Raw genomic sequence first — 22476 nt, forward strand, 5'->3', positions numbered from 1 at the left:
TGATTCTGCCAAATCTAGCCCATGGAGCACCTCTATTATTCTAGGTTGTTTTGATGCATCAACATCGCATCCAGAGGCCTTCACATTGAGTGTGTTGCTACAAAACATTTTCACAGTGTAAGGGCCATGTTCCATTGTAACTGGTTTCCACATATCAAGTTTGCCCTTCTTTACATTAATGAAATGACATACCGTCAGATAATAAAAGCTTGAGAATTAGAGGGTTTTAATAGGAGTCTTTCGTTGCCCTTTGCCAAGTCGTACTATTGAAGCACTTATTCGAATGTATGGGAGCAGCTCATTTGCATAGTATAAGAAATATATAAACAGGTTTATTCACAATTTATACACTTCGTCAACACAAAAAGAAAAATTGCAGTTTATTGTTTTCAGCCTGCTATGATGTTTTGACTGAGAAAGATATATTCAATTTGTTCTGCGAGGCACGCAATAATTGCTGTGGCATACTATTTTTTTGCACAACACTGCATACAGTAGCCAGCCATTATTAAAACTCAGAAGAAATTAATAGCCCAATGCATATGATCAGGCACATAGCATATTATTGCACTTTCTTAATTCATGCCAGAACGACGACCACAGGCGTCCTTCTCCAACAAGGTCAGCATCCATTGTGCCTCCTTACCATCGGGCTTCACACCCTCAGCACGTTCAACCTCAGCTTTGTGGTGTTTAAAGCAACCTCAAGTGCGTCTTACGGTTCCAGGGATAAGAAAGAAGACCGTCCTGCCTACCTTGGCCTTGAAGCAAGCAGCTCTGGATTATTTGCACACTTTCTACTTTGATCGAGTCCACATATATACGGATGGTTCTTCCACTCAGACCAGCTCCACCAGCGCAGTGGTTATACCATCATGATCACTAAGCATCCAATACAATATTTCTCACTTGACAACATCGACCAGTTTGGAGCTTGTTGCCCTCCGAGGTGCCGTTGATTATATTAATAACCAACCGGCTAATCGGTGGGCAATATTCTGCGATTCAAAGGCGGCCTTACAATGTCTTCTGTCATCTCTTCGTCGCGGGTCATGTGAACAACTCGTGTCGAAGATACGAGAAATGCACCATCACGTGATCAAGAAAGGACACGACGTCGTGTTTCAGTGGCTGCCTGGCCATTGCGGTATCTCCGGCAATGACCTCGCTGACGAAGCTGCTAGGAAAGCCCACGAAGGAGCAACCCTTGTTTCTATACCTTTATCGCGGACCGACGCAGCCCAACACTTAGGCAAGCTAGCGCACTCTTTTGACATTGGAAAAGTGGCACACACGTGAATTCACTCAACATCGATTGCATTCCCTCGATCTCTCTATGCAACTGCGGCTGTTACCAGGTCTTCTGCGAAATGAGGAAACAGTGCTGTGCCGCTTACGTTTCTCACTCTCTTCTTAATTCATGCCCTTTTTTTAATTGCACGAAAGCTACTGCACTAAAATAGTATACTAGCACATACTTAAATAGCACAGTTTTATACTACGATAATAATCAATCATTCAAATTTTTATTGTAGTGCCCAGGAACAGCTAGAGAGCTTTTGTACTGGTGCACTTAACCAGCACTATGTGAGACAAAATGTAGAGAAAACATGAATGTAGTAGACAAAAAAATGGAAGATAGAGAAACAAATAGGGAAAAACGGAAATGCGGAAAAGTAAAAGGGAGTTAATCCTATGTGATTATCTACAGATACACAATACACAGGAAATGAACTCTGAAGTATGTTTTGGAGTCGAGTCTTATTAGCACCATCTTGTAACAAACCCAGGCAACGAATGTGGAATGCTACCTGTTATACTGTTGCGGCACAAACAAATGCATATAATCAAGAAGCTTTAAGGAATGTATAATGTCATGGACCACCTTATACAGGAACAAAAGGTGCGATTAATTAAGACTTGAATCTAGAGGTGCGAGTTGAAGTATATTTGAGAAGGCTCAACTGTGGTCGCCATAATGGCAAAAGTGGTGCTTTAAAATAGATATCAATTTATTCTGGATGCGTTCAATGAGGTCAGAATTAGATTTGCTCATTGCACCCCCCTCCTACAGAGGCATACTCTAGTAGTTGGAGGCACACAGCAGAATTTCAGAAACACAACAGGTGAGTGGAAATCATGCAATATACGGCATGCAATTCCAAGAGCGTGAAGGGCATCTTGTGTAATTATCTATGTGAAGAGAAGCTTAGCATTTTGTCGAATTACACACCAAGATCTTTCATTTCATCGACCCTAAGGAGTGGAGCATCACGTAGGGTGTATCAAAATTTCACATGGTGCGTTTTGTGCATATAACTTAATGCCATAGTGTTGGAAGCATTTAAGAGTACTTATTGCTTCTGCACCAGTTTGAGAGTGAAAAAATGTCTTTTTGGAAGTCGATGCAGGGGTGAACACTGTTGACAGTCTGAAATAATCTGAAAGTCTGAAATGTCGGCACACAAAGTCATGCTGTTCATTTATTAAAATGCTCTTAGCACTAACAGAAAGCGAGGAATCCCATATCGATTCGAACACCTGACGCACTGAAGAGGATAGATATAGGTCGGCAGTTAGTAACTGCACATCTAGCACCTGATTTGTGCATGGGCAATGTTCATGCTACCTTCCAAGTGCTACAAAAGGTACTAGACTTTAGGGAACTATTGAAGATGCTTGTGAGAACGACGAACAAGTATGCTTCCATACGTCTTAACCCTTTCATACACTACTTTATCCCGTTGATTGAAAAGTTGCTTTCACCACATCTCTTGCATCCTCAGAATCGTAGAAAGTGTACAGCTGCAGCGAATATTAAGAATTTTCAATTGTTTAGCGAGTTTTGTCAAGTTTACAAAATTTCGACTCCATGCGAAAACTCACTACAGGAACACAAAATATGAAAACATGTACTATTTCGTATTTTGAAAAGCTTGAAAAGCACTTATCCAGCCACTTGACAATTATGCCTGGTGCACGACATTGTAAAAAACAATGAAAGAAGTGAACTCGCTACATACAACATACTGACACAGAGTAACAACACCCAGCCGTCTACCTTCCCACTCATTTTGTTAAAACATTCTGCACATTATTCAAAATTGCAGCACAGTTCCAATAATAAGTGTTTCAAGATGTATGAAACACATTTTAAATACCATTACTTTCATCAGTGCTTTTGCTATTGATGCACGCTCCTGCTGTGCCCAATTGTGTAGACAGCGTCTCAAAGGGTTAAGCTCTGTGGAGGAAATACCATCAACACCACAAGAAAGGGATAGTTTAAGGCACTTCATATACTTGGAAATGAGGTTTTCATTGACTGTTAGCATACACTGCGCCAGACTGAGAAGGAAGGTTACTTGAAGCATATTTCACACCATATAGCAAACAGAAATGTTCTGCAAAGGCATCAGCAGTGTTCGATACAACACCACTATGTTCATGAAGAAGACGTACATCTTCGGCACTCCTTTTAGAAGAGAGAGCCCACAAAGCTCCAGAAATATTTTGAATTATATGTCACGCTGGCTTCAACACAATCAATGTGGTCAAAGTGATGATTCTAATAATAATAATAATAATAATAATAATAATAATAATAATAATAATAATAATAATAATAATAATAATCTTAGTGGTAACTTGGCACACTAGACTAAAAAGAAGGCTGATGCCTGTATGTTAGAGCATCTGATAACCAGCCATCTAAAGCAGGAATTTGCAGGATGCAGAAGACACTTCCTTCCCCTCCACGTGCACACACACTTGCTCAATAACACAGCACGGCACACACGCACACATTCGACAGGTGCACAACACACAGGAGTGCCAATGAAGTCTGGTTCCAAGGAAGGAGAATCCAAATCGCCAGTGGGGTGGAGAGAAAGCTCTGCATGCCAGATATAATCATGGAGTTGTGGTGTCGGGCCATAGAGGCGTGATGAGGGCTCAGGCTGTGCTGACCACTTGTTCAGACGAACTGAAGAAAGATTAGTGCTGTCCAGAGAAACGTCAAACACCCTGCAGTATAGACTAGTGCAATGTTGCGTTGGTATTGCAGGGTGTGCTACTTGAGGGGTTTGAGGCAATCCTCGAAGGCTGGCATGAGCTTGTGACAACCAAAAAGACGGGAGTAAAGGGTGCGTATTGTCCGGCGCTGAACAAGCTTAAGCTTGTTAGCGTCGCGAGTTTGGTACGGGAACTATACTGATGAGCAGTACTCAAGTCGTGACAGAATGATAGAAGTGTAGAGTGCTCGGAAAACCTTAGGTCATCAGGGAAGGGAGACACGGGACACAAACCCAAGAAAGGGCCGGTGCTTACATACAGTGCTGGTGACATATGCGTAAAAGTTGAGAGAACAGCTAAATGCTACACCTAGAATGGGAAGGGCCCGAACAGTCTTTATAGAAGTGCCTCCAAGGAAGAAGGTTGGACGTGCAGCAGTTTCGTTGTAGCTGATACGCATGGCAGCACTTTTTACGGTGCTACTACAAAGTTTGATATTGTAGGCCCAGTCGTTCACCTTTACGGAATGTATTTATTATAAGCACGTATGCTGTGCATCGGCATATTGTTGTTGTGGAAGCGTTAACTTGTTAATCAAACACATTCTGCGCAGATGCATTAGTAACTTGGTTTTGAGTAGTTCTTTGTCCTGACTACAATTTATAGTATCGCAGCAAGAAACATTTTAGTAGAGGCTGAAGGCATTCCAGCAGTTTAAGCATACTGACTGCACAAAACACTGATGACACCTTTTCACGTTCCCCACAATGCACTCACACCATCTACACTTTCCATAAGCAAAAAGTGAGATAAAAAATCAATTACCGTTTCATTGACTCAGTACTTGCTGCTTCTGAAGCGGGCATCGAAGCAATCGTGGTATACGCTGCTACATGCATAGGTCTTGCATGATGCAGGTCCTGCTATGCACTGCACACAGGGCACACGTTGCAAACAGATAATTTCTCTTTGCAGTGCTCAACTATAACGACACACAGGCTCAAACATGACTGCGTTGTCACGTATGCTTCAGTGCGTCAGTGTTCTTGATTGCTTCACGAGCGATTTATGCCCAACTAGCCCAAAAGACGGACGCACTAGAAAGAAGTGAGTGAATGAGTACAGTGAACTTGTACTGAACTGGATTCACATGCCGAATAGAAGAGCGCAGTGTCAGCTGAAACAGGCGGCACGGCTGATTATGTAAGTACTTCCAACAGTTCGGCTACTAGTGTATTTCGCTTTCGGAAGTTATCTTTACCACTGGAAACAGCGCAGAGCTTGCCCGTTAAACTTGAGTCAACCGACACCACACGAAACACGCCGCGGTTGACCAACCCAACTTCCACACGGTTCATTCACCACATCACAGGTCACACGAAGTCAAGAGTGCCATATTTTAAATCACTGCAGCACCAAACGGACCTCAAAATTCATTTCCTTCGACAGAGTTTCTCAGGTGAGTTCGTTCACTCGCCAGTTACGAACTCGATGGACGCGCTAGGCCTACGCGTAACGTAAACAACATCGGCGATAGGCGAGTGTTGATTATCCAGACTTCGGAGCTCGTAAACGTGTTTCCATTCGTTTTGAGCACAACAATATGCACATACAACAAGCACAGACGTTGCGGCAATCGTGATTCGGTTGGCTGTTTTAGCAGACGATCGTACCGAGCCCGGCGGAACCCAGTGGGCAGGTTGGATTAGTCGGCGTCGTTCGAAGTCGCTTCGGATCCACGTCGCACTGCCACAACCCACGGTCGTCGGTCGGTCGGTCGTGTCGTTGTCGGCCTACTATTACAACACTGTCTTTCAGGAACACTGTCGCGCGCGTCGTGCGTCCAAAAAACTCGGACGATCGTCGGTGCCGGCGCCTTCGCACGGTCGGCCATTACAGCCCTAGCAGCCGGAGGCTCCGCAGCCTCTCATTGGTGCACGCCGGCGCAGCTTCGCCGCGCGCCGGCAAACTTCTAGCATCGGCAGTAGACATAATCGCTGCGCGACGTTCCGCTTCAGCGAGTTCCCGACCGACGCTTTGACGCATTTGACCCTTCGGCGCGCGCCGAAGCTTTCCAGCGCGTGCCAGTGGTTGGGGCATAAGGAGGCATCACGTGATTTCAGTTCTTTTACGCAGCAAAGAAATTTAGACTCTTAGCTTGTCCGTGTACGCGTCATGTTTCACGAACAACCGGACACGTCAACTGCCGCACCAGTGACATCTCGCTACGCTTTGTCTAACGAACCTAACCTAACCTAACCGTGTCCTAACCCGAACCAGTTGAAATGCTTTTGTGTCACGTGGCTGTTCTGTCGTCGTTGAAGGAGCGTAAGAAAAAGAGACAGCATGTGTTAACGACTATGTCTCTGCCGACGCTTTACAACATCAGCGAAGTCGAATATGGTTGGCCATTGCAATAACAGTGATTTTTGATCTCCTTTTGTAAAACGTACAGCAGTTTACAGAATGCCGGGAGGCCGGCGATGTAGGCCTAAACAGCTGAATTGCTGGTGCAGAGCATAATCAGAGAAAGCACAGGTTTTATTGTACACTTTACGGCTATTCTAGAGCGTGGGTAATGAGGTAACTTTTAACATTCAGTTATTTTGTATGTTTCGACGAGAACCCGCATGTAACAGATGAAGTCTCCGAATGTGTGGTGGTCGGACAAAGTGCCATCGTATATCGGTACTTTAGCCTTGCTGCTGCCACACACCTCTCCGGTTACCCTGTATTCCGTGGAGTGCAGTGCGTATATTGACAAGCTTGATCTAGTAGCAGTGTTCTTTCTCGTTAAACGCTGCGCCACAGTTTGACGCCATGAACGCGGCTGCACAATCCTACGTCTCCAGTAGCCCTGTGTTCCGTAAATGAAAATGCGTACACTAGCAGGCTAAAGCTTTCTCGGGAGTTACAGGTTGCCCATATCCAATATTGCAGTTTACGGAGTACCGAAAGGCCAGACACGTGGACAGCAGCAGGGGTAGGGGTGGTGGCGAGATCTGACAGTTCTTATTGAAGAAAAAAATAAAAAATAATCTCACTTCTAACGCTTTCAGGCCAGTAACTAAGTGGTACAAGAAGTGCCACCACAGAAATGGTTTGGTGCGTTGTTGTTCAAACGCATCTATTACAGTACATCACCCTGCTCTCTTGACTATTGTCGTCAGGGCTTGATAGTTCCGTGCGCTCTGGTTGGTCTCACCATCAGAAGGTGGCGCCATGTGCGCTGCTGCTCAGGCCCATCTCTCCGGCGTTCCGTTAATGGGCATCCGTATATGAACGAGCTAAAGGTTTCCCATTTCAGCCTGAGAGAATACCATCTATTGGATATCGGGTCAACCAATGACGTAGACGTGAGTAACCGCGTTCGCGGCGCCATCTTGTGGCGCAGAGCTTAAGACAATCATGTTGTGGAACTATTACGACAGCTGACCAACCGCATTCTGCTTAGCTCCTGGTTTAAAACGTCCGCAATGACGAAATCATTAACTCGCGGCACCTCTTCTATAAAATTTTATTTGTTATAGGACATCAATGCAACGCGAAAACAGTTAGAACGCGTTGTGCTTTAACAAGGCTTCACGTGGTGTCGCTACCGTCGTTGTTACTACCGTACACATCTACCTGGATTCACTGACAGGCAATGCGCACGCAGAGAAGCTAAAACCTTCCATAGACGAAACATGTGTAATTCAGTTGCAGGATGAGCCTTGTCATCGGTTCCGAGAAGTCTATTTCATGCCGGCGCGACGAGTCTTAAAGGGACACCATACAAGAAACCGCGCATGCAGCACTTGTTTCGTGCCAAAAAAAAAAGAAAGGCTTAGTTTAAGAGGAAATGGCGTATGAAGGGCCCACATACCTTTAGCGCAGTTCAAATTGCCCGGCCCCGAGAGAGAGAGAGAGAGAGAGGTGACGTTGCATACGATATCAGCGCCCTTTTCTGCCGTCGGTGAGTAAAACAGTGCCAGACAGACGGCGTTATGTTTTGGTTTTTTTTTTTCGCAAAACGCAGACGTGCAGCCATGGAGAAGCCGAGCCAAGAATGAGCGTTAGATTGGACTCTGCAGCTGCTTTTGGTCAAATGGAGTGGACCATTCCGGCATCCCGCAATATCATATTGACGCGGTATTCTATGCTACTTGCAGTTTGTGCGAGTTTTGCGAACGCACAAAGCCAGCACAGCACCAGGCGATAACGAAACTACTGAAAGTCGAAAGCTCGGGTGGCGCACAGTCTAGCGAAAACGAAACCTTTCGACCGACCGCGTCGTTGTCAATGGTAAAGCCAATAAGTTCTTTTTTCTAAACTTCAAAGCGAACTAGACAAGCAGTATTTTCTTCTATTTTTAATGCGAGGCAAATATCTGCTTATTACGAGAGGCTAAGTATACTAGTGACAGAATTAAAATTAGGAGTGCCTACGTCATCGGGCCAGTACTTGAATGTGCGGGACGAGTGGCCGAATCGTGTCCCGTATTTACCTCAATTTCTCGATTTCTAAAGCTTTGTTCACGATAATATTGACGCCTTAGGCGTTCTCGAGCATTATTCAATCACTTTAACTAAATATAAGCGCTTTAACTGGAAGTCAGCAGGGTATTTTGTCCGCTTTTAGGAAAGTAATTTTTATGTGCTGCCGACTCGCATGAATGTGATCGGTGTAACCGTCCGCAGCGGTGATGAGTCTGCCGTATATATATATATTGTAAGCACTATTAACGTACTTCGTCGTTTTCATTTGTACATAGCCATCATCATCTTCACTGTTCTTCGACTTCTTCGCGCGTGAGCTGGGGGGCGTTGCCTTTGGTGGAATAAACAGCGCTGGACAACTTGATCGGTCTCGGTATTATAAAGTGGTGGAGGTACGTCAAGATCCCGACGTCCTCTCGCGTTCCCGTCCTCCCTGGAGCTCCGTTCCGGTCGCCGCCTGCACCCAACTACCCCTACAACAATGGACACTTCCGACCCCGGCCCTTCCGGCGCCTCAAACCCTACCGCACAGACGACCCCACCTGCGGCGCCCTCTTGGACTGTGACGAGCCCTCAGCGCGATCCCCCTGTCTTTGCGGGACTCCGCGGTGATGACGTAGACGATTGGATCGACCACTACGACCGCGTGAGTTCTTGTAACAAGTGGAACGACACCCAGAAATTGAGGCACGTCGCCTTCTACTTGACCGGTGTTGCAAAGACGTGGTATTTCAACCACGAATCCGACATCGCGGATTGGTCCACGTTTACCTCGAAGCTGCGGCAAATCTTCGCTTCCTCGTCTGGCCGTGCAGAAGTCGCCAAACAGAAGCTGGGAACGCGCCGCCAACTTCCCCAAGAGTCTTACACCTCATACATAGAGGATGTCTTGGCTCTGTGCCGCCGTGCGAATCCTAGCATGACGGAAGCCGAACGCGTTCGCCACATCTTAAAAGGCATTGGGCCTGTCGCGTTCAACGCCTTAATCGTGCAAAATCCGGCTTCTGTCCAAGACATCACTTCAACGTGTCAACGCCTCGACGAGCTGCAGTCTATTCGTCTTCCACATGACAGCAGCGATCCTCAGGTTGCTCATTCTCCAGATCTACGTGCTCTTATCCGCACCATCATCCGCGAGGAGCTTCAACTACAAGACCTAAAGCGTCCCCCTGCTGCCTGCGCACCAACCCCCACCTTCGACTTGCGCGAGGTCGTAAAGCAGGAGTTGACAGCGATGACTACACCCACGACGCATCTTGCTCCGGTAGCGCGCTCCACCCCTACCTACGCGGATGTTGTTTCGCTACCCACCCCTACCGTGACTTCCGTGCCTACTGGCGTTTCCTATGACCATTTGGCTTCGATGGGAACCAGAGCACTTGCTGCGCCATCGTACCCTCAGTGGCGTCCACCTCGTCCGGTTTGTTTTTACTGTGGCATACGCGGCCATATATCTCGCTTCTGCCGCCGGCGCCAGCAGGATGAAAGGCGAGGCTATGCTGAGCACGAAAGAGACCGCACTCGCCGATCAGACGACTACTATCCCGGACCGCACTCATTCCCTCAACAGCGTTCTCCGTCTCCACCAGCTGCTCCCAATCTGCCTCATAGTTCCCGTTCGGCCAGACGTCGTTCTCCATCCCCTTACCGGCGCTCTACATCACCACTTCGTCCCACTTCCCATTTTGTCGACCAGCACTCGGAAAACTGACTGTTGCAGTTTTTGGAGGGGAAACTGCTTCTTATCGGTCTTCAAAAATTCCTCCTGTTCGCCCGGCCAACATGCTTTCTGTGACTGTCGAAGGTGTTCCCGCATCAGCTCTCATCGATACCGGTGCCGCCGTTTCTGTTCTTCGGAGTGATCTGTGTTCCCGGCTCCGTAAAGTAAAAACGCCTTATCTTGGACCTATTTTGCGTGGCGCTAATAATGCATTCATTCACCCTGACGGACAGTGTACTGCTCGTGTTCTCATCGACGGCATACGCCACCACATCGAGTTTATCATCCTTCCAACGTGTATCCATGAACTTATACTTGGTTGGGACTTCCTACATTCTGCTTCAGCCGTCATTTCATGTAGAGAAGAAGTTGTCCACATCACAGATACAGAGCTTGAACCTGTTGCGGACTCTTCACTTTCATGCGTGAACTTGGTCCTCGCTTCAGACTACGTCCTGCGTCCTGGTCACGAAGACGTTGTAGCCGTAACGTCCAGTCAGATCGCCGACGGAGACGCCCTAGTCGCCCCTTCTTCCCGCTGTACTTCTCGCGGAATTCTCATTGCCACCTGTCTCGTCCGGTTTTCACGCGGCCGCGCCCTTCTGTCTGCTTGCAACACGACCCCAGATCCTGTGATGCTGCCCAAAGGGATGACTGTGGCAACCCTCGCCGACACTCAACCAATCTCTCTAGTCACGCTTTGCCCTTCTTCATCGCCAGCACCAACCTCAGGTTTGGATGATTCTTTCCCTCCTCCAGCCGTTCTTGGTTCTGACCTAACAGCCGCGCAGTCCGAAGCCTTAATGGTGGTCTTGGCAAAACACAAAGCCTGTTTCGATAGCTGTTCCTCTGTGTTGAGCCAAACTCCTGCGGCTACACACCATATCGAAACCGAAGGTTCCGCTATAATACGACGACGCCCCTATCGTGTATCGCCGTCCGAACGAAAGGTCATTGAACAACAGGTCGCTGACATGCTTGCGCGGAAGATAATACGACCTTCATCTAGCCCATGGGCGTCTCCCGTGGTCCTGGTAAAGAAGAAAGATGGCTCAGTTCGCTTTTGCGTGGATTATCGAGCGCTCAATAAGATCACACGCAAGGACGTATATCCAATACCTCGAATTGACGACGCTTTGGACACACTACAAGGGGCGGAGTATTTCTCCAGCATTGATCTTCGATCAGGATATTGGCAAATTCCGATGAACGAGACTGACAAAGAAAAGACCGCATTCGCTACACCGGATGGCCTTTATGAATTTAACGTGATGCCTTTTGGCCTTTGCAATGCTCCTGCCACATTTGAGCGCATGATAGACAACGTACTTCGTGGTCTAAAATGGAAGACATGCCTCTGTTATCTGGACGATATTGTCATCTTTTCGTCTGACTTCAGCCAACATCTTCAACGATTAGACGAAGTTCTCAAGTGCCTTGCGAATGCTGGTCTCCAGATCAATACAAAAAAATGCAAATTTGCAACCAAAACAATAAAAGTATTGGGTCACGTCGTCTCAAAAGATGGCATCCAGCCTGACCCCGACAAGATTAGTGCCGTTCTTCAGTTTCCTCGCCCCCAGCAACAGAAAGATCTACGTAGTTTCCTCGGCTTGGCGTCATATTTTCGTAGGTTTATACGCAACTTCGCAGCAATAGCAGCTCCTCTACACAAGCTACTGGTTACCGGTGCCTCTTTCACGTGGACTAGCGACTGCGAGTCGGCTTTTCAAGCTCTTAAGCGGCATCTTACTTCCGGACCAGTGCTTCGCCACTTCGATAATCGTGCCCCCACCATACTCCATACTGACGCAAGCGCACAAGGTATTGGCGCAGTACTTCTGCAACGTAATACAGCATCTAAAGAGCAAGTCATAGCATATGCCAGCCGAACACTTTCTCCAGCTGAGCGGAACTACACCATTACAGAGCAAGAGTGCCTGGCTATCGTTTGGTCGATTCAGAAATTTCGCCCATACCTTTACGGCCGCCACTTCACCATCGTCACCGACCATCATGCTCTGTGTTGGCTGTCATCAATGAAAAACATGTCAGGACGCTTAGGACGCTGGATACTCCGCTTGCAGGAATATGACTTCACTATAACGTACAAGTCTGGAAAACACCATCATGATGCAGACGCATTGTCTCGCTGCCCACTCTCACTCTCTCCAGGTAACGCGCCGTCGTCTTCCCAACCACGTCGTTCCGATGCTACGCCTGCCTCTCACCAACTCTCGATAACATCCCTGGACCAAGTTACGCTTTCATCACGCTCTGATTTCGTCTCGCTTCAGCGGGCCGACTCCTACTGTCGAGCTCTCATGGATCGCCTTAGTGGGTTCGCCGAACCGCCCAACAGCCGCTTGCGACGCCAACTTCGACAATTCCGCCTTCAAGGTGGCGTGCTACACCGCTACATTTACCACCCAACAGGTCACCGGTGGGTCCCAGTTCTACCTCGCTGCCTTCGTTTGCGGGTATTAGAGGCACTTCACGACGATGTATCGGCTGGCCACTTAGGCTTCCACAAGACTTACGACCGCATAAAGACCCGCTGCTTCTGGCCTGGCCTATCCTCAACGGTGGCCAAATACATTGCCTCTTGTGCGTCATGTCAGCACCGCAAACGCTCGACATCCCCTCCTGCCGGTTTACTACAACCTCTCCCTTGCCCGGACGCACCTTTTGAATTTGTTGGCATTGATTTATATGGTCCCTTGCCGTTGACACCCTCCGGTCACCGTTGGATTGTCACTTCGGTCGACCATTTAACAAGATATGCCGAGACTGCCCCTCTGCGATCCGGCACCGCTTCTGAGGTCGCCGACTTTTTCTTGCGCGCCATCGTCTTGCGCCATGGGGCTCCTCGCGTTCTTCTCAGTGACCGTGGCAAGGCGTTCATTTCACAAGTCCTCGAGGAAGTTCTTCGAGCCACTAATACCGTCCACAAATCTACGTCCACTTATCATCCGCAAACCAATGGCCTTACTGAGCGCTTCCACCGTACGCTGTCTGACATGATTTCCATGTACATCCGTCCTGACCACACTGACTGGGATAAAATTCTTCCTTTTGTGACATTCGCATATAACACTGCTATTCAACGAACTACCGGCTACAGCCCTTTCTTCCTTGTGTATGGACGATCTCCTTCCACCATATTCGACAGAGAACTATTTTTCGCACCTTCTTCGCCTAACGCGTCGCTTCCGGAAGATTTCGCTGCCCGAGTTGCACATTGCCGTCAAATCGCCCGGCAAAGCACAGAAGCTACCCAAGCTGAGCGCAAGCGTTACTGCGACAACAAACGCCGTGACCTACGTTTTCACCCTGGAGACCAAGTCCTGCTTTGGACTCCAGTCCGCACCCCAGGCCTCTGTGAGAAGTTCCTCCCACGCTACATTGGCCCATACACCGTTGTGCAGCAAACATCTGCAGTGAACTATCTCGTTCGCCCAGTATACTCCGTCACTGACCGGCGCCGCCGGAATGCTGAAATTGTTCACGTCTCGCGGATGAAGCCCTTCACTCCCCGTTTAGATAATCTCTAATCTGCGGCCAGGCTGGCCGCTTCCATGACGGGGGGAAGTTAGTGTAAGCACTATTAACGTACTTCGTCGTTTTCATTTGTACATAGCCATCATCATCTTCACTGTTCTTCGACTTCTTCGCGCGTGAGCTGGGGGCGTTGCCTTTGGTGGAATAAACAGCGCTGGACAACTTGATCGGTCTCGGTATTATAATATATATAACACGTTCAATACATCGGTACGTTTGCGTTATTACATGCAGTGCGTGCCACATCTGTTCGAGAGCAACACTGACGTTTAGTCGGGCCACGTGATTTAAGCTGCACGCACGTTGTAAAGCTACGGGAGGGTCGCACGCGTGAACTATCATTCGGTGTCGCACAGAGTGTACCCCATAGAGTCAACGGAGTGTACGTTATGGTTCGGTTACCACAAAGCATAGGCTCTCTGCGGCACCTTTCCTAAACAATATCCACAAGAAATGAAGCCGATGAAGAGCACGCGAGGACGAGCCGCAAGCGCAGGGTCTCTTTAGATGCAGATGCGAGTCTCTCAGTGTGAGTGTTGCGCGCACGGTGGCGTTGGTGTATACGTTAGTTATATACCCCCAGTCATCTATAGGTGCACGGTGACTGAGTTTTGAGAGCAAAACACTAACGTCTTTGCGTAGCGGGACAACATATGACATTTGAGAAATGGGCGTAATATGAATTGCCGTAAAATTCTCTTTAGCGTAAAGGTTAACGCCGGATGAATGATAACGTTTCAGGTCACTGCCTCTGCGCCGATGCTCTTTGCGGATATTGGAGTCATGACACTTGAGGATAGCGCTGAAACGCTTCCGAAAACACTTGCCGGATTCAAAAGAGTCGATATAAACGGTCTTTTGTGCAGGCTACCCTCTCTGCCATCAGTTTGATCGAGCGTTGTTAGTGGATAGCCGAACGCCAAATTGTTCGCCTACCAGTTAGGATTCGTTCTTATCAGAACACACTTTTTTAATTCTTGTCTCAGACTAACACCCACTGCAAGAACACAGTTTTACCCGTGCTTTATTGCCACTCGGGGGACCACGGTCTCGTATGTTACAAATCTTCCCCAGAGGCAAAACTAAAGCAGGGGCAAGGCAGCTGACTGCCATTTCCCTGCGATAGCATGTCTAGAGCACGGCTAAATCCATCTAATATTAGAGGGACGTTTAGTATGGAGAATGGCTATGTATTATTGAGTTGTAATTATGCTTTATTACCCCACGAAAATGTGCCTGGCCGTATAGGTACATATTTACGTTCGGCGAAACGGAACATATGCAAGGCGAATTACTAGAGTTTTATTGTAAAGCTGATTCGGAAAAGCTATCTACGCTATGCGAATATGTGAGATGCGCATAACGTGTATTTGGAGGATGTACATATGCACGCATGTACATGGAGGTTACCGCGGTGTTTCCAGAGGCTGGCGAGAAAAATTTTACCATCACTTCCCGCACCACGCGCCCTACCATATACGCGGGCGGCGGGCGTACAAGGCGACTTCAGTAAAGGCCTACCAGCAAATCCGGCGAGTCTCGACCACAGGACTGCCACGTTTGCCTCTTCTCAGGTTGGAATGAAATTCCTCGGCACAGAGGAACTGCACCTGCCATGCCTTGACCTCTCGGCTCGCCGATTTTGGGCTCTCACGAACTCCGTCCATGGGCCTCGCCTTCGATGGCGCTGTGAAGATTATCACAAGCCCATAATTGTTTTCACACATTTTCAGCGAACCGTAATGCGAGAGGGAAAAAAGTGCGGACTTTGTCAGAAGCACTTCCAAACTGCTCGTGTGACCAGTATTGCTAAAGGCTAAGAGCAATGAAACTTCGCTTTGGATGACTTGTATATAACTTGGTAGTACATAGTATTGAAGGAAATTTTGGCGAACATGCTGGGCCCGTAAATGTCTACTTTTTTATTATCAGGCTTTGAGTATCAACTAGGCAGACAACTTATGACCTTGTGGTTAGCCGACATGACGCAGGTCTCTACACGCCGCCTTCGAGATTTTTCAATGAGCTGCGAGCAGTATGGGCAGCCCTTAATCTAGGACGTCATGCATTCGGTGTCATGCGTCACTTAGCGGGGCACTTTTTTTTTTGCGATATCATTATCAAAAAGGCCAACTTTTGCGCGTTTTCCGTGGAGTGTCCACTTGCATTTGAAACGCAAAATTTTGCAAGGCGGCTGCCATGTATATAGACAATCTGAAACTAGGATTTTTACGCGCTCCAAAATTACGTTGTAGTTGGCCTTCATTTGGACGCGCGGCGAATCCGTGCTCTCCAAAGACTGAGGTGGCGGTTTGGAGCGTTTCTTTTCGCTCCAATGTTTCGGTGCTCAGATGTTGGTCAACGAGATGAAAGTTTCGTCTTATCACAGTGCCGGCCCCACGCCATGTCATCAAAACTGAGTATTCCACGCACAATGGAGCCTTGATTTCGCTTCCGGGGGTCTCGTGTAGTGTGTTCACATTGGAGAGGGCAAAAACGCACATTGGAGGGCGTTTTCGCCCTCTCCAATGTGAACACACTACACGAGACCCTCGGAAGCGAAATCAAGGCTCCATTGTCACGCTGACGTCGCGAATGACGCTGCGCCAGTCTTGTCGCGATGGCCCACGAATCTGTGACGTCATGGCCAAAAGAATATACCAGAAACACTATCGTTGCAAAATACAGCCTCTCCATGTGGCGTCAGCGTTTGCTTGCATATACTTTCAAAAACGGGCATGGGCACATTCTACCGGCCGGAGAGCGTTACCACGCTTTAGTTTATTACCCCAGAATTGCTGATACCGACTGCTACGGACGCAAAAATTTGAGACACCATACTAAGTAACAACCACCCATGCTTCATCACTTTGCCGAGCTCGCGAACATTCGTGCTTTCTGATGTCGATCTCGAATATGTCCTGTCGTATGCAGAGAGTGCGTATTTAGGCATCCAGGACACTCTTGGTTTGTGTGATAAGCGATCGGGAGGTTCACTGCGATTGTCTATCGTATCTCTCCCATCTAGCTACCACCGCAAGCTAGGCTGTGTGTACCGACGCTATGCCGTCAACTCTGCAACCATTCTGCGCGATGGGTCTATATAGACCGAACAGCTAGTCGCGTGGGACAGCATCGCGTACCCTTCTGCTCTCGGATGCAGTGGCCGTGGCTCAGTTCGATCTGTCGTCGCATCGGTTTCAGCTGGTCGAGGAGGAAAGCCCTGTTCGCGCACGTGGTTGCTTCAATCAGCTCGGCCAGGCACTCTTTGTAGTCGCCAATGAGCCTGCGATGCGGCAAGAAACGCAGAGTACTACGTTGAGCATGACGTCACTCGCGACGTCGTCTTGCGACCGCTGAAGATATCCCTAATGTCGTCCGCATCGGTGGCGTCAACATCTAACGCTGGTGATGCATATTACCGCATTGACTCGTGTAAGGGCCGCACTTTTTACGAAATTTTGACGAGTTGCGGCCCTTACACGGAACCGAGCCATTTCTTTCGGTCCTGTGTAAGGGACGCTACTCTTGATACCATATGCCGTTAGTGGCACGCGTGAGTACGCATAGGGTCACCGAACGCGATTGCTTCACCGCTGGCAATATTTCCCCAAATTTTGGGCTAGAGGTGCGGCCCTTACAAGAGTCCATACGGTAAGAGCGTCACTAAAGAAATGTGGTAGTGGTGGGTACAAGCAGGGTTGTTCCACTTGTCTTTCTTCTTCAGTTTCTCTTTAAATATTTCTTCATAGCTGTGAAAATGAATGTTTACGCCGTTTGTCTATTACCATTTGGCTGCACTACACACATTTGAGATGTACCACCGTGTGTATCGCAAGGTTTCGTCGGCACACTAATACTGTTAATATTTATTAATGGCCTTCCCCTGATTTTATGTTCTAACGTGCTCATGTTCGCTGATGACTGTGTTGTTTATAGCACCACTACTAACTCATCAGACTAAATTGTTCGCAATGAAAACCTCGACCACACCCAAAAGCGGTGCGATGACTGGTTAAAGACCTTGAACCGTGCTGAACGTAAAGTTATCTCCATCAGGTCATCACTGTAACTCATTGCTCTACCGTTACAACTTCGCTAACACACATGTTGAATCGGTATATGCAGATATCTTGGCGTTACCTTGTATAATGATTTGTCACGGAACGCACTGATGTGACTGACATCATCTCAGAAGCTAACAAAACTTTGGGTTTTCTGAGACAATATCCACGCCACGCACCACAACCTATAAAAAAATATTGTTTGTAAACTATTAGTTCGATCAAAGGTAGAATACGCGTCTCCCAGCTGGAATTTCCACGAAGTTGGTCCCACTGACGATGTTGAATTAATTCAACATGGTACTCTTTACAAACAACTTCAGACGGCCCGAAACGCGAAGGACAAAAATCCACGTCTCTTGACATTAATCACGCTGACGACACTAATATTTTAGACCTTCTCCAACTGAACTATGACATGCTAGATAAAATGGCCGCCGATGGTACTTCGAGTGCTGATGGTTTATGGCTGAGTTTCAAGTACATGGTTCATGAGTGTATACGGAAGTTTGTCCCTATTAAATTTAGGAAAGTGAATAGCTCTAACCCTTGGAGAACAAATGAAATCATTCACTTAAAACGTCGCCTTAAGCGCTTGTCAAGTGTTCGTTCACAGAAAAGGTACAACTTGCAGGTTGTTCAAGAAGAGTTGCGTAAGAAGATTAGATTGTCAAAGTACTAGCTTTTTAAAATCAGAATGCACAACTTCCTTACTAGCGACACCCAAAAGTTTTGGAGGCACCTAATAGATAATAAAGAACCTGCAAGCGAAATTCTTCTGGACAGCTCTGCCGTTACAGACAAATGTAAAATAGCGTCAGCCTTTAATGACCAATTTTCCAGTGTATTTCTGCGTGGAAGAGACGGTTACCGAATTTCAGAGGCAAAAATCTAGATGCACCTAACCTTGTCATTAGCTAGCAGGGCTTTTTTTCAGCACTTCTTCACCTCGACACAAAAGCCATCCAGACCGAACGATATTCCAAACTTCCTTGCAGATGTGCCGTATGGTACGCGAAATATTTTTCTTCAGCACAAGTCTGCATAAAGGTGAAGTTCCTAAAGATTGGAAAACGGCAAACGTCATGCCGATCTTCAGATCCGGCGATAAGTATTCTGTAGTAAATTATAGGCCCATTTCTCTGTTGTGCGCCGCCAGCAAGGTTATTGAACACTTCATTTTTAAGCACGTGAGCTCATTTTTTTGGAGAGCTATAACTTTTTTCACGAACAGCCAGCATGGTTTTTGGCGTGGCCTATCGACGGGCACGCAACTGATTCATATCATCAATGAATTCTTCGCGATCCTGGACAAAGGTGTGCAAATAGACGGCATTTTTTCTCGATTTCCAGAAAGCGTTTGAACTCGTGTCCCATTCGAATTGAACGACAAAACTTAGGAGTCTCCTAATAACCAACTTGTAATCTGGCTTGACTCCTACCTTTCTAACCACCATATCTATACATACATATAGCTAACTCGAAGTCTAATACAGCATCAGTACTTTCTAGGGTTCCTCAAGGCTCGGTTCTTGGGCCGCTTCTTTTTCTTATATATGTCAATGATCTGGCCATCGACACTCCTATACACAGCCACCATGTTTTTTTTTTTTGAGACGACGGCAGTTTCTATCACACCATCGAAACAATCGAGGATCAACTCGCACTCAACAACTACCCAATGGCTACTGCTAACTGGTACCATGTGTGGGAGATGATATTGAATACCTCAAAATGCGCTCAAATGACAATAACACGTAAAGAAAAAAAGAAAACACTTCTCTACGCATACAGTGTCAACAGCAACCAAATCACCCTTGTTAACCAGTTGAAGTACTTGGGTATAATCATTAATTTCCCATTAGGTTAGAACTCGCGTATTAAAAACATCTCTACAGCATCACAATGACTGTGGTTGCTCAGGCATCGCTTGAAACACTGTAACAGTAAAACAAAATTAGTTGCGTACACGCCCTTTGTACGCCCGTTACTCGAGTACGCAGATGGAGTGTGGGATCCGCATACAAAAATATAAGCTAACCGCATAGAACGTATTAAGAAAAAGGCGTTTCGCTTTGTTTACAATGCTTACGGTAGTCAAGTGTGCATACCTGATCTTTATACGCGGTCCGGTCTTTGCACACTCCAATCACGACGAAAGTTGCACCACCTGAAAATGCTATTCAACGTCATTACCAGTCCAGTAAAACTAGATTTCCAGGCATAAATGTAATTTAACGCGTTAATACCTACCCGGAAGAGACACAGCGAGGCTATTTTAGTACCTCACTGCAGAACACACGCGTACTAAGGTTCCTTTTTTTCCCGAGGACTATAGTTGAATGGAACGGGCTGCCTAATGAGGTGGTGAACCTGTCAAAGTCGGAATCCTTTTTAACAGCCGTTGTTCCTTTCTTGTGACTGCTGCGCGTTATTTGTTACTCTTTAGAAAGTGCCCATACGCTAATAAGTATTGATTGTTCACTGTATTACTCTTGTTGGTGTTTGTGTTATTTAATTGTTGTGTTGTCGCCACAACGCGACAATGATTTGCGCCAAAAATAAGTTATAATGCAATGTACCCAGTCCAGCTTCGGCGGCCAAAAAGGTTGCCGGCAGTATTGAATAAATAAGATAAATAAAAATAAAATAAATAAATAATTACCCGCCGTGGTCTCTCAGTGGCTATGGTGTTGGGCCGCTGAGCACGAGGTCGTGGGATCGAATCCCGGCCACGGCGGCCGCATTTCGATGGGGGCGAAATGCGAAAACACCCGTGTACTTATATTTTAGGTGCACGTTAAGGAACCGCAGGGGGTCGAAATTTCCCGAGTCCTCCACTATGGCGTGCCTCATAATCAGAAAGTGGTTTTGGCTCGTAAAACCCCCACAATTTAATTTTAACTAAATAAATAATTCCTTAATTCTTGAGATGCACCAACTAGCATAACAGCAAGTGCTACCATAATGTTTACACATACTCTATACAGGTCAATTCCAACGCGCCAAGCCCGACTCGACCCGCTTCTGTCGGGTTCCAGTAAATGCCCCGCCTGTCTTGTTGGGCCCAGGGGTCACCACTCACGAGCATGCAGTCTTCGTTTTCCAACCGGCTTGCAGAGTTCCTCGTCTGAACGCCGCGTCGCACAGCTCGCGCTGTCGCGTGAAGTAGGGCACGTTGCAACCACCTCCGTCTGTAACAGAAAAAAACGACAAAACAAAGAATGGCGCATGTGTACGACGCCTTACCATGACATAGGACGGTCTATATACGTATCACTGTCACGTGCTTGCGATGGGCACAAGAAGACAGCCCGCTGACATTATTTTTTAAACGTTGCTGGTGACGGATAGCGATTGGGCGCACGTTAAGGAAGCCCCGGTGACCGAAATTGATCCAGAACACCCCACTTCGGCGTGCCTCGTAGTAGGGTCGTGGTTGTGGCGCGTAAAGAAACTTAAAATTTAATTTGCTTTTCATAATTTACCTTCAGGTCTCCACCGTGCTTTGAACTTCTGCCTCGTTTTAAAATTCTCTGTTTTTCTCACCTTGTCGATTTGAAGGCCGACTTAGTCCAACACTTGAGACGAGGAACATTCTCACGATATTTGTTCTTCAACATGCCATATAGAAGGCTTTGTAGCCACGTGCTCCATGTGAAAGAAACAAGCTTTTGCTAGGGGCGAATATGAGGTTGTTGGTGAACGATAAAACTGAAAACACGTTCAGTGCTGCGCACCGTACCTTTCTCTTTTGCCGTCCTGTCTACGCCCCGTTTCTCAGTATAATGAAACTATTCGTCATTCCTACACGCACACACACAGGCACAGTGGTCGCGACTTGGTGACGCGAGATTCACCTCTGATGTCTGTAATCGAAGCCCACGACACCGCGTTGTGGGGCCACCGTGGCGGCTGTACCCGCATAATGTCAAGAGAGCGCGCGAATCAGAGATGCCGGGCTTACGTTCGAACTCCCCTGCAGGCTCGGAGATCCGCGACGCTGTCGGGCTAGAGCCCGAGCCTCCACCGAGCGAGAACGCGACGCCAAGGACTATGCCGACGATGCCTCGCATGCTCACTGACTCAGCTGCACAGAGATAGAAGCCTGGACTGTTAAAGAAGAAATAAAACAACAATAAAACAAAACGGATTGCACTTCAGTAAAATGTGCAACCAACTTCACATCTTAAGACAGCGAGTAGCCTCCTCTTCTCGCATTTATATAATCGTGTATTAGCTTCTTTCGAGTCCAGAATGTCCTAAAGGTTATCACGGGAATCGCGGCGGCAGCGGTGGGCTTGGGCTCGAGGCCCTTTATGCTTCAGCCATCTCACGTCCATTAACATATTAAGTCTATCGGTATATATTAGCATATTAGCCTATTAACAAATTAGAATGAATCCGAATGAATTCTATAGGTTTATAGTAAAGTTTCCAGCTCACGAATCTCCTACTGAACTAATGTAGTGCACTAGAAAAGAGCTACAGCACGAAGGAAATAACTGATCCTGCATTTCCTTCCTACGATCATTAATTAAAGAAAAACTCAAACCCTCAACGTTTTCGACGCGCTAACAACCAGACATACGCCACACCAACACGACAGATAATCAATTAACGCCTTATTTTGGACCAA

The 22476-nt window shown here is 47.1% G+C and overlaps 1 protein-coding gene across 1 annotated transcript in view; it reads right to left on the minus strand.

Annotated features, from left to right (window-relative positions):
* LOC129381610 (uncharacterized) overlaps positions 1-18802 on the minus strand; it is a 63464-nt gene extending 44662 nt beyond the window's left edge. The window contains exons 1-3 of the mRNA XM_055064619.1: positions 18786-18802; positions 16917-17059; positions 15295-15460 (exon numbers count right to left, since the gene is read on the minus strand). Of these exons, the coding sequence (XP_054920594.1) occupies positions 15295-15460; positions 16917-17059; positions 18786-18802 (326 nt within the window). The remainder of the gene's footprint in view (positions 1-15294; positions 15461-16916; positions 17060-18785) is intronic.
* Positions 18803-22476: the final 3674 nt, after the last annotated feature.

The sequence above is a fragment of the Dermacentor andersoni genome, chromosome 11 (genome assembly GCF_023375885.2).
Source record: "Dermacentor andersoni chromosome 11, qqDerAnde1_hic_scaffold, whole genome shotgun sequence".
In the NCBI taxonomy this organism is placed as follows: Eukaryota; Metazoa; Arthropoda; class Arachnida; order Ixodida; family Ixodidae; genus Dermacentor; species Dermacentor andersoni.